Source organism: Xiphophorus maculatus, chromosome 7, assembly GCF_002775205.1.
Source record: "Xiphophorus maculatus strain JP 163 A chromosome 7, X_maculatus-5.0-male, whole genome shotgun sequence".
In the NCBI taxonomy this organism is placed as follows: domain Eukaryota; kingdom Metazoa; phylum Chordata; class Actinopteri; order Cyprinodontiformes; family Poeciliidae; genus Xiphophorus; species Xiphophorus maculatus.
In genome coordinates, this window is record NC_036449.1 from 1,233,931 (window position 1) to 1,246,479 (window position 12,549).

Genomic DNA, 12,549 nt, shown 5'->3' on the forward strand with positions numbered 1-12,549 from the left:
TAACTTGCTTTCAGAACCAGGCATAATGTATTGCCTTTTGAAGTCCTTCTTCATGTTGCCAGGCCGCTTCTGTTGAAGCAATTTCTTTTCTTATCATTCTTAACCCTGAAGTGAAACTGAACCAGAGATGTGGTTAATTGAAGTTAATTAATGAATCGTGATTTTTTTTACTCTGGCTATCTTTGTGTAATTTAAGAAGAAAATCTGAACCACTTAGATTATAAAATTAATCTGAAAGTGACACATTTCCACAGCACCAAATAACTAGAATTGTGTAAATGTTGGAAGAGATTAACCTGACCTGCTTAGAATTTCAGTCAGACACCTTTGCGTATGCAGATCATTACCTTGTCAAATAATGTTGATTGCATGGCTAAATGCTAATTGAGACAGACTTAATCAAGACAGGGGAGAGAACAACAGCAATATCGATTTAGTAATTATATATTCTGTCCGTGTATACTTAGATTTAAAAAAAAATGAAATATGTCATTTATGTTTATTCTGAACAGATTCTGATACCGTGTCTCCTGAACTACATGGCTTCTGTTGCTGCTTGTAAAATCATTTAAGGGCTGTTACAGATCCCAGAGAGGTAGCTGAAGGATGGCTTAGAAGTTAATCAGCACAGACCACAATAGTCAATATGAAAGAGAACAGTGGCAGAGTTCCACTAGTCTCAGAGGCAGCTGGCTGCTTAAACACACAGAAGATGTAGAGATGGAAAGATTCAGCAGAACCTGAGACAGAAAAAAGTGAAGTTATCAAGTTTAATTGTAAAAGCTGGAGATGTTAAAAATGACATCATGGACAGGATCTTACAGCATAAATTGCATAGTGTATTATTTTGGATTTGAAAGTCTGAAATTTGTGTAGTTAACTAGGAAGTGTGCGATACTAGGCATAAACAGAGTAAATATAAATTAAAATATTATAAAAGATTATATCTTAAAAAGAAACATTTTAGTAAATGTTCTGCTCCACCTTTAAATATAGGTGGAGCAGATAGTCATAGCATCTAAACTAATTTTGGCTTTTGATCTTATTTCACACCAAGGGTAACAGTTGTGAGCTCCATGTTCTTAAGCTGTGGCAAAGTCCCACTAGGGGCTCCTGCATCTTCTCAAGTGGATTGATCTTTGCTTCAGACAGAAGCTGCTGAAGAGAAGTACGTTAGAGAACATTTCCACTATAAACTGAAGCAAACATCAATCATCAAAAGGAAGCTACATTTGGACCATTGGATTGGAAATGACATCAGTCCAAACTCACCCATGTTCCAGTTGCAAGTTGAAACCAGTGGGATACACTAATTAACGTGACAAGCCAACTGCTACTAGTGGTATAAGTGGTATATGAGACATTACTGAGTTGATATAAGGCAGTTCTTTAATTGATCTTAAAGGTGATAAACGTGGAGCATTCTTCTATAGTGAATGGATATTGTTCCAGATGTTACAACCCCCACCTGAAAGAACTGCCCACAGGTGGCACATCTAAGCTTGTAATGCTGTTTCTTTAATCAGTCATTATTGTTTAATCTTTCTTTGTCTTTCTTGTCTGCACTGAGCTGTAAAACATTAAGAATTTTCCAGTGATTCAGTAGTCCAGAGGAAAATAAACCTGTTTTCTATTTTAGCGGCTTCCTGAACGAGGGCTAAATAATTCACATTTTTATCATCATTAAAGTCATTGATGAATTACGCTGCAGGCTGCCTGTAAATGCTGGCAGGTCCCTTCAGATTAGTTTCTAGCTTCAGAGAAATAAAGTGCTACAGTAAAGTGCCCCATGTTTCTCAATCATTTGTATTGATGTGCACTTCCTGAATTCCGCCGACGTTCAGAGCTAATTGTGAACTGATACCTCTGCTCCACTTGGACTATCGCTAAGCAGAGGTCACCAAGCTGCATAGCCTGTTAGTCCAAGCAGGGTATCATATGAAGCTTTGTCAATACCACACAGAGGTCTGAGGCTACTCTGATACCAGATACTATCTCTGTACCCTTTGATATTATTGACTCTGTGGTCTCTGTGTTGATTAACTTCTGCACCCTCTTTCAGCAGACTGCCTCTCTAGGCTCTGTCGCAGCTCTCAAACAACAACGCATTTAAACTTTAAACCAAGTTCAAAGTGGCGTGTCTCAGCTTTAATAATAATAATAATTCGTCTGTTTTATGTGGTTGGTAGTGTGATTTAGTTTCTGGTACTTTATTTTTATTTACTTTTAATTTACTTATGCAGCTACGGGTGGTAACGAGTAGTGGAACTTTAAGAGAGATGTTCTTCACATGCCTGAAGACATGCAGAATATATTTAGTTATGACTGCAACATGGGGTTTGACATGCTCTTAACATGCGGGTGCACTTAGTTTTTCACAAATTGCTGACTAGCCATGCATTTTTTAAAATTGAAAGTTGTGTTCCACTAATTTTTCACTTTCTTAAGGTCAGTGTACTTCAAGTTTTCAGATGCTCTCTATGGTTGACTGTTCTTGCTTTTTACCATAGTTTGTGACTTTAACATAAAAGTTTGTTGCTGTTTGTTTTGAGGGCCATTTTCAAACTCTATCTTTAAAAGCAGTTTAAAGATCCACATGTTTTGACATGTGGATAGCAGTAATGGCAGCTCCCATCTTAATTCAGCAATGGAGATAAAGGAAGATACAGATAAACAAAAAAACCCAGAAGAATCCACAACTTTTATTTTGAACAGTGAGGCAATAAGCATGGCAGCAAAGAGGGAAGCTCACATGAGAGACAATTGTAACAGCGGTGAAATAGACAATATGCCTCATATTTTAAGCCTTCAAATGCTGAAGAAAATCATGCGTATAGCTTGCACAAATATAAAATTTGAAGAAGACACATGTAGCTGAATAGACCTACAGTACATTCAATGTAAAACTATGGTAACAGTATCAAAAAAGAGAGCAATAGGTGTGGCTAAAAGTATTTTCACATTCTGTGAAAACATTTCTTTTCAAGGAATTACAAAAGCCTGTTTATCAGGAGCACAAACACGTTAACAAATTACAAGTACACAACGCTTAACACCAGCTTTATTCTACATGAATTAGAGCTTTTATAAACATCACATTTCATCAACATCACATAATGACATTAGACTTTTAAAATGCTTTTCAGGGCGCTTAAAGACATCAATGAAATCAGTCATTTCCGTTCACACGCTGATGATGGCAAGCTACCAAAGCTATTAAATATTACATAAGTGATATTTATTTTTTTCTTGTTATTGTAAAATAAATATTGTGTTTTCATTTTGGCAACAATTACCTTGCAGTAATTACCTTTCCATTATTATATATATATATAGTTTTTTTTAACTATGTAAAAAGGAAGGTGAAAACTACATACTAGGTTTAAAAGACAATATGAATGTCGTAAATGTAAAAGATGTCTGGATATACTTGGTTTCTAATGTTATTCAACAGAATATATTGAATAGTTGCAGAAGAAACAAATTCATGTTTTTGACATACGGTGTAATTCTGCTGAGTCAGCAACTACTGTGGGAGCTAAATGAAATCACAGAGCTGCTCTTTGTTATTCTGGAGGAAAACCATTAGAAGAGTCTAGCATGTGAAACACCTGCAGGTAGATTTACCCACAGCCTTAGAGCACGCTGGTTTGTATATAGAGCAGGGGTTCACCGATTTTTCTGCACCAAATTCCTTAATTTTATAAGATTGGTGATCGGCTGACACTTACACATGAAGCCGATCTTTACCACTAATCTTTATCTACCTAAGCAAAGGTCTAAAAATCAGCTACTGTGCTCTTCTGCGTTGCAGTGAAAGGTTTGACTGACCAACCCTCCACCACGTCATGTCTGCAGGTAACAATAGTGACTGAATAGTTAGTCACTTTCAGTCACTTTCTTGTTATATTTAGCAACATTTTAAACAAAAAAAATGGTATCTGCCAAAATTGGAATTGGCATGTCAGGCTTTTTAAAGAATCCGCGATGAGCAGATTACATATCAGGGCTGCAATCAGCCCTAAAACACAATAAAACTGTTTCTAATTATCTGTTGTAAAAATCTACAATTTGTTGATTTACAAGTTAGTAATCATAATGATGAACTTTTAAAAACAAAACAAATAAAACAATGTACAGCTCAAACATAGATGTCACCATTTGATGACGTTTTGTCATCAAATGGTGATGACATAGATGACATGCCTGTAAAAACATGTCATCTATGCAGATTACAGCAAAAGCAGATTACATCAAAAGCTGATTCACATCTCCTTGTTATAAAAGTGTAATGTTTTATTATGTATAATAAAACATTAAAATAAGACAGAAAAACACTGAGTTGCTTTATAATCACAATGCACACACATACACAATCATACAGTCAATGCATGCATACCTGAGCAGTTTCTAGTTATTTTGTAACACGAGGCATGAGTTTCAACAACTAGAGTTTAAGAAAAAATAAAATTACTTAACCCTTGCTGATTTGGTTTCTTGAGAAAATTCTAGAAAAACATGTGGCGACAGAACATATAGAGCAGTGGCCCCCAAACCCCGGGCCGCGGACCAGTACCGGTCCATGGACCAATTGGTACCGGGCCGCGCAAGAAATAATTAAATACTTCCATTTTTTGTATTGAGTCTGGAGGATCTTTTATTTTGAAAATCCTTTAACCGGATTCTATCGGTTACGTCTTGAGTGCCAACATTGAGCCCACAAGCAGCAGAATGATTTAGAAACAGCAGCAACAGCATCAGTGTTGATGCCCCCCCCCCCCCCCCATCCCCCCTCCGGTCTACAGCAAATTTGTGAAGTCTTGACCGGTCCGCGGTACTAAAAAGGCTGGGACCACTGATATAGAGTATTTGTCTCCTTGCAGATATATCTCTGTGTTTTTTTTTTTAGATGATCAGGTTTTTTTTTTTTTAGACAAAAAAACTGCTGGAATAGATACAAAGTGCAGTTAACAAATTATTTCATTAATTTACAGAAAATGTAAATAAATGAATGGCACTCTAATTAAATAATAAACTAAGTTGGATTAAACACACTTATAGAAAATCTGATTTCAATTTCACCTGTCCCACCTGGGCCTCATGTGGAATAAAAAGTTACTTAAATGGAACCTGTTTGACAACATGAAGTAGGCTAAACGATCTTAAAAAAGCAACATATCATGCCCCGGGTAATTCAAAAACAGATGAGAAAGAAAGTTATGCATGTCTGTCAGTTAGGGAGGAGTTACAATGCCACTTTAAGGCTTTTGGATTCTACCAATCCACATTGGGAACCATCAATGACATTGATTGACAAAAAGAGAAAACTTTGGACTATAGAGAGCCTTCAGACCTCTAAGTGAGGTCTCTTGTACTTTAGATATTTTTTAGAGCTGCTCTCAGACCAGTTGTTGGTGGAATCCTGTTTTGTCCACTTTTCCAAAAATACTCCAGGAGTGAATCAGCAAGTCATCCAGGAGGCCAGTGAAGGGCTCTAAAAACATCTAGCACACAGCCGGCCTCATCTTCCTCAATAACAGAGCTCCTGATTCAACAATAAGAAAGAGACTAGAAAATATGGACTTCATGGGAGAGTCTCAAGCTCAAACCACTGATGACAAAGAGTCTCACATTTCTCATAACCATCTTCATGACTCCAAGAGTTTAATCTTGGGATTTCCTTAATTTCTTTGTGTTAGATCAGTCTTGTTTCTGTTTTACTTTAGATCAGTTCGTCCTTAGTAATTCTAGTTTAATATATTTATTTTTTGTGTCTATTAATTTTTGTTGCCTGTATTTAATTATGTTTCTAGGTCTAGTTATTCTTTAGTGTTAGATTTTTTTGCTGGTTCCTCCTGTTAAATCCCGTTTCTTTGTTTTCCTGGGTTCCTGTGATTTTCTTTTTGCTTTTTCCCTGCTCTGGCTTCCTGCATTTCACAGTTCATGAAATGCAAGTTCAAGAAAATGCATCGGACCACTATAGTACAACTAGTTATTGAACAGAGAACAATACATTTACATTTTACAATATAACCAAGAACAAAAATTAGACTTTTTTATGGCCTACTTCTTTCTTTGTATTTTTTCCCTTTCAATCTGCTGGTGAATACAAATATTTTAATTAAATGTTTAAACCAAACACCATTAACTACCAGTGCTTAAAAGAACAGCCAATTTGAGACAATTTCTAAGTTAAATATATTAGAAATTGTATTGAATGTAGCATTTTGGTCTTCATTAAATAAGTTGAAAACTTTTTAGAAGGTCGAACTGCACTGATTGGTTAAATTAACAGGAAGTTTGTATAGAACTTACAGTGTTAATTGTTGGCAGCTGTGTTTGCATGATTAGAAGCTGTGATCTTTTACTAACTAGCTAACTTGTGATCAACCCCAGCTGCTGTCTGAAGAAACCCTTCCCCTGTTGGGCTTCCTCAAAGCTACCACTGAGAGCTCAACTCTAATTGGTCAGTAGTAACTTTAGATGGGTTTCATCCTTCCACTGAAGAGGATCAGGGCAGACTGTTCATTCTAACACTTCCTTTTGCCTACAACTATTACTTGTTCTACTTTTAGAACAATCCCTTTGGCATGTGTTTTTTTCATTTTCAACTGTTTTGAAGTCCAAGTGAAAACTCAAACTTCATGAGTTTCAGATGTAGAATAATCTTTCTGACTGTGGTGCCTAAAATATTCAATTATGTGCTACAAAAATTACTTTGTTGTGACATATTTGCTGCCTTTTTATGCAACAACATCACTTTGTATTGTTGGTAGAAGGTCTAAGTCTGGCAGATAAGAAACAGGATGCTTCTCTTCTTATTCCAACCTAAAGTGAAACCTGTCACTGCAGGCTTTCCTCTCTCTCTGCAATGTGTCCTTGAAGATAATTTGGACAAAGTTAATTACAGATTTTCATTCCATGTGACTGGTATCGATTAAATGATAAAGAAGAACACAATAAGGAGCCTGGATTTTCTCTAAATCTAAACATAATTGCAATCATTGATTTGGGAAATAATGACAGAAACCTTGTTTCATTTCCAAAACGAAAGCAGCAAACGATGAAAAGCTTCTTACTGACATGAAAGATAATCTTTGAAATGTTTCATGTTTTTCTATTGTCAGAAAATCCAACAGTGAGCAGGAATTGATCCTATTATCAAGGATTGCGTGTGTAGCCGAGTCTGATGTTTCAAGCTTATTGCTCTGTGCCGTTGAGCTCTGGTGTTATCATGGCAGATAACCAAGAATATACCCACAGACACACCCGTATTCAAGCACACACACTGCTCTATAAATATCAGAAGTGCAGAGGTACACAATTAATTTTTTTCTGTGCCTTATATATTTGCTTTAAAATTACATAAAAGAATGATTTATTTAGAAAACTCACTCTAGAATTAGTCTACTTAAATCTGATTTAAGTCCTGCAGTATTTTGAAAATAAAACACTAAAATAATTACATGAAATAATTTTATGGATATAGTTCTCTCCACTGGGCTGGACTTTAGGTTTAACAAAATGTAATGCACAGTGCTGGTTATCAACTGGATAAATTAGTTGAGGGTTTTCCATATATGGACCTGTCAGTCAATTCTGTCCTCTCTGAGCCAAATTCAGAGTTGGGGAAGGGGACGCAGTAAACATTTAGGCAATGGGTCAATGAGATTTATCCAACTCTGGGAACATTTTCATTAGATTAAACTGAGAGATTCTTTGGAAAAGGCTCTTCTCCTCTTTTTTTTACTTGCACTTTACTGTAGTGCCAGAATTTTCATAATCATGATTGAATGATGAAAACAAAAGAAGAGATCCTGTGAGGTCTAAATAAACAAAAAGAGAGAAAAAAAAGAACTTAAGCAAATTGTCTCATCTAAATTAGAAACCATTTTGGCCTTTTTTAAAATTAAGAATAAAACCATAAAATTGTATTATAATTATTATTATTGTAATTGGAATATGCTCAGACACGTCTCGTGTAAAAAGATTCCAAATATTATTATTATTGCTTTAAAGAAGCTGTGTCTGTATTGGGAAACATGGGACCAGTGTGGAGGGGCAAGGAGTGCACACAGTGAGCACAGTGTAATAGATAAAAAGGCCCTTTTTAATCAAACAAGTGTTTTTACACAATACATCTACATGACAGCATGATATTTGTATAGGCTATGTATAATATTCCACTGTTTTATCCACATGAATGTAGCATTAACATTCGTCCTCACCAACTTAAGAACCATTCAGAATTTTGAATTTCTTAACAATAAGCTCTAGCGTGTAGTCTTAGAAGAATTAGAAATCAAATTACAGTAGCTTGTACTAAATGTACATTTTCAATGGGAGACAATCGTAGTAAAAAGCAAAAGGACATACAGTAGATTGTCTATTTGATTTAAAATGTTAAAGATTTGAAGACATAAAAAAAATCAGACTTTTAAGAATTCAACCAATGCACAACCTTAAAGTCAAAGCTATTTAAAAACAAAGTCACAAAAGTGAAAGAAAAAATAGAGAAAACATCAAGAAAATTCTAAGGGATGAAGGAGGGCTTTGTCTTATACTAAGATACAAAAGGGAAAATCAAACTATTTTAAACACTAACCATTTCTGCCAGTGCTGTTTTCATAGCTAAAAAGAGAACACAAGGTGATTAGTAAAATAGCAGGAAATTGTTCCCATCTGCTGGACTTGATGGAAGCAGTAACACTTCTGTACAACAAAAAAAGCAAATAGCAAAATGAATAAATAATAATGAAGAGTGCTGCTTTGTGAATTCTTCCCTCAGTGTTTATTTCTTACAGCTGGATTCATCGTCTTCTAAGATGATAAATAACTCTGCCAAAGCTGAATAAATAAATTTCTGAGTCCAGATTCCAATGAAATACATAATCAGAAGTTTGTCATTTGTAAATTTTTGACTTTTGCTGCTTAAAAAAAGAAACAAGACATAAATACTCTGAGTCCCAGAGTGACAGATTATGTTTTCTTTTTCCCCCTCATGGTCACATAATGTTCTTTTCCAACAAACCCCTTCTGTACAATGAATTGAACATAATATGGAAAAGAAAATGATAAATTCTTAGAAATAGTGTTAATAATACTGAACTAATAAGGGACAACATTGCATTATACATAATGAACTGCAGTAGATGAGTTTTGTCAGGCTTAATGAAATTAGGGTGTTTCTGTTCTTGACTTTCATCATCTTTCATGAACCAAACATCTAAGACCTGGGTGCCACAAAATCAGCTAGTTTTAGATATACCGTGCTCATATCAAAATATTCCAAATGTAATTCAGACAAGCTTCCCCAGTTTCTCTGTTCCTTGGAAACATTGTTTTCCCTGAGCCAGAAGAGTGAGCAAACATCTTCAGCAGGAAACCAATCAGTTGCCTGACTACAGTTGACACGTTTCAGATTTCAAGAGCAATGAAGTGTTCTTCCTCCTCAACCTCTGTGCATGTATTATATCTGTCCACCCGGATATGCGCATGTGTCTTCATTAAGAAAAAAGAAAAAAAAAAGCCCCCCAAGATCAGAGCACAGATCTAGAATCAGCTTCAGAGGATTTGGAGTCGTTCCACAGGCTTTGGACCGTTGTGCAGACAAATCATCCTGCATCCATAAGTCATCCTGAGTGTCACAAGCTGGCCTTAGGCTTGGGAACAAATCTGTGATAACAACAGAGTCTGTTAACTTACTCCACTTACACACTGTTTTTAACCTATGGCGGAACATGAGAATGTTGTTGCTTGAGTTCTGCACCTTAAAGCTGTCAAAGCCCAACAATGTCTGATGTCTGACTGAAAGAAAGCTCACTTCAAAGGGAAGAGAAACTTAAAAAGATGGCTGCAGATTGAAAGGTGGGAGAAATGACTGAGAGTGTTTGAAGCAAACATTGGATCAAGGAGGCTAAGGTGCTGTGCCAGCACTTTCATTTTCCACATGAACACGTGCAACTGCACTTCAGCTTCAGTTGTAATTTGAGAAGAGGAAAAAACGGCATGATCCACTTTAGTCACACTTGAAATCAGGATTAGAAAAATCTCTTGGCAAAGGACGTGAGAGGAGTCAAGTCAGGTCGGCTGAGATTCAGCGAGACATTCTAAAAGCGCACCAGATCACGCTGTCACTTCTGCTGAGCTCTTGTCTGCCAAATGGATGTCCAATCGCAGCTCCAGATGTGCCCAGAATCCGCCTGAGCTCCAAGCAGAGAGACGCCCAAAAACAAAGGGTTGCCCCTCACTCAGCTACACGACTGATTGAGAAAGCTGAGGGATAATTGTAATCAGGCTGCTGCCAGTTTTCATTATGATCTCAGATCCAGGCCTTAATGCCGCTCAGACAAACTGGAGAAGGTTGTTATAGGATAGAAGGATCAGAGCGCAATAAAAGTGACGGCTTTAGATCACACTACTCCTAATCTGCTGCTGGTTGGATGTGATGTAATCGTACAATCTTGGATTAAGTACACACATTAACAGTAGAGGAGGCGGCATGTTTGTGCTGCAGTCTGTGAGGAACTGTAGGGGTTAACAGACTGTTGCAGGCGCCTGGGAACAGAGGAACGAAACAAAGCTGTTATTTTCCTTGTTTTCTGCATTTAAACTCCTCCACTGACAGGTAGAGGAACACTTTGAACTAATGTGTAACAACGCCTGGAACATTTTCCATAATTACTCTCTGCAGAGCAAGTCCCAGTTTGGCAAGTTACATATGCAACAATATTCAAACCGCTCACATCTGACAATAACAGGTTCTGAAATGCAGTGTTTGTTTTGTTTTCCAGATAATTGCAATGGTCCTCTCGCATCAGCATTACCACACTCATCGTTTCAGAGCTCATCTCAGTCCTCGGCCAGTTATTCTGCCTTCTACGCCAAGCTCAACAGGAGAGATGGTGAGTTCACACTGCTTTATTTAGAAAAAAAACAGTACTCTGAGAAATATCTGTCTATCCTAAATTTATTCTGGTGTCTTATAGCAACATTGTTTGAGAACTTAGGACTTATGTGCTCTATGAGATTTCAGTCCATTTCTCCTTGATCTATTTGTTTGTTCTAAATGTTTTTTATAGAAGAATATCTCTGCAGGTAAAAAGCCTTTGCACAGTATATTTTAAACATGTGTTCACTTGCAAACAAACTTTTTGATGACTCAGTTTTCCTGATTATTTTTGCTTCCCAGTTAGGCTTGTTTTAATCAGAAAACATGGATAAATGTTATTTTTTTCATGGTCTGCACATGTTCAGTGTTGCTCAGAGATTACTGGAACAGTGAGAGTCAGAGATCAGCATGGACAGACTGAAAGCACACACACATGCACCTCAGCTCAGTTTATTATTTAGGATAAGGCATCAGCACTAAACATAAAACTGTGAAGCCATCCGAGTCGAAAAGTAAAAACAACATAAAGTATCACCTGACTAGTCTTGAACTGATGTGTGCTTCTGGAACTCTGTGAGGCTCAACCAGGCTTGGTTCCTATAGGACAACCATCCACCTCATTGTCAGGTCAAACCACAATGCTGCTTAAATCATGATCCAGAGACAGTTTTATGTCAGGAGATGGACTGACCACCTGTCTGGATTGACCACCTCTCCCATGTACTACTGCTAGTCTCATTTGATAATCTTACCAAAAAAAAAAAAACTCTTCACTGGTGCCACATTTACTGGGATTCTCTTGCACTTATTAAAATGTATGTTCCACTCTTTTATGTTAAAACACCCACAGACTTTTTGCATTAAAGTGTTGTGGAAAGTGCCTCCACTGTATGTGATGATAGCTCAGTAAGTGGTGTGTATGTTGAGTGTAGGTGAGCGAGATGTGTGGCAACTGTCCTCCGGTCCGAAGGGGGGCGCTGTGTGCTGTAAACAAGAAGAACCAGGATGCTGGGGGAGCGAAGAAGAGACAGTATGTGGGAGGGGTGAGCGTAGCCGACGACCGGAGCAGTGGCTAAAGGAAAAAAACGTCTGTTAACTTTCAACTGTAAGCTGGCGCTATTAAAAGTAAACTTCCAGCCACCTTCGTGCCCCCGTGTGGTTCCTGTTCAAGGCGTATGAAGGAGTTAACCCCGAAGTAGACTTCACATCGGCCCTGGAGGAAGAACTCCCCTGTGTCCTCCGACCACGGTCAGAAGACTGAGCAGGAAAGGTTAACACTGGCGACCACGAAGGGACACGAAGGTGGCTGGAAGTTTACTTTTAATAGCGCCAGCTTACAGTTGAAAGTTAACAGACATTGTTTTCCTTTAGCCACTGTTCCCAAGTACACCTTGCTGCAGCAAACAGAATGGGGCGGTGGCGGACAACTGTCAGTCTCATACCTTATATGGAAATGGTGGGGACGGACCACTGTCAGTCTCATACCTTATATGGAAATGGGACTATTTCATTCCGGAAATGAAGGGGGCGCTAGTGACACTATTTCCTGTACCGATCGTATTATAATAATTATACTAATAATAACGTATTTTATTTGACAACGCCTTTTAAAACACCCAAGAACACTTTCAACATTAAAAATACAAATTAAATAGCAA

General features: G+C 37.3%; 1 protein-coding gene across 2 annotated transcripts in view; it reads left to right on the forward strand.

The window, feature by feature from the left end:
* LOC102224173 (contactin-associated protein-like 5) overlaps positions 1-12,549 on the forward strand; it is a 200,423-nt gene that overhangs the window by 33,850 nt on the left and 154,024 nt on the right. For both annotated transcript variants that reach the window (XM_023336600.1, XM_023336601.1), the window contains exon 2: positions 10,794-10,904. In XM_023336600.1, the coding sequence (XP_023192368.1) occupies positions 10,794-10,904 (111 nt within the window). The remainder of the gene's footprint in view (positions 1-10,793; positions 10,905-12,549) is intronic.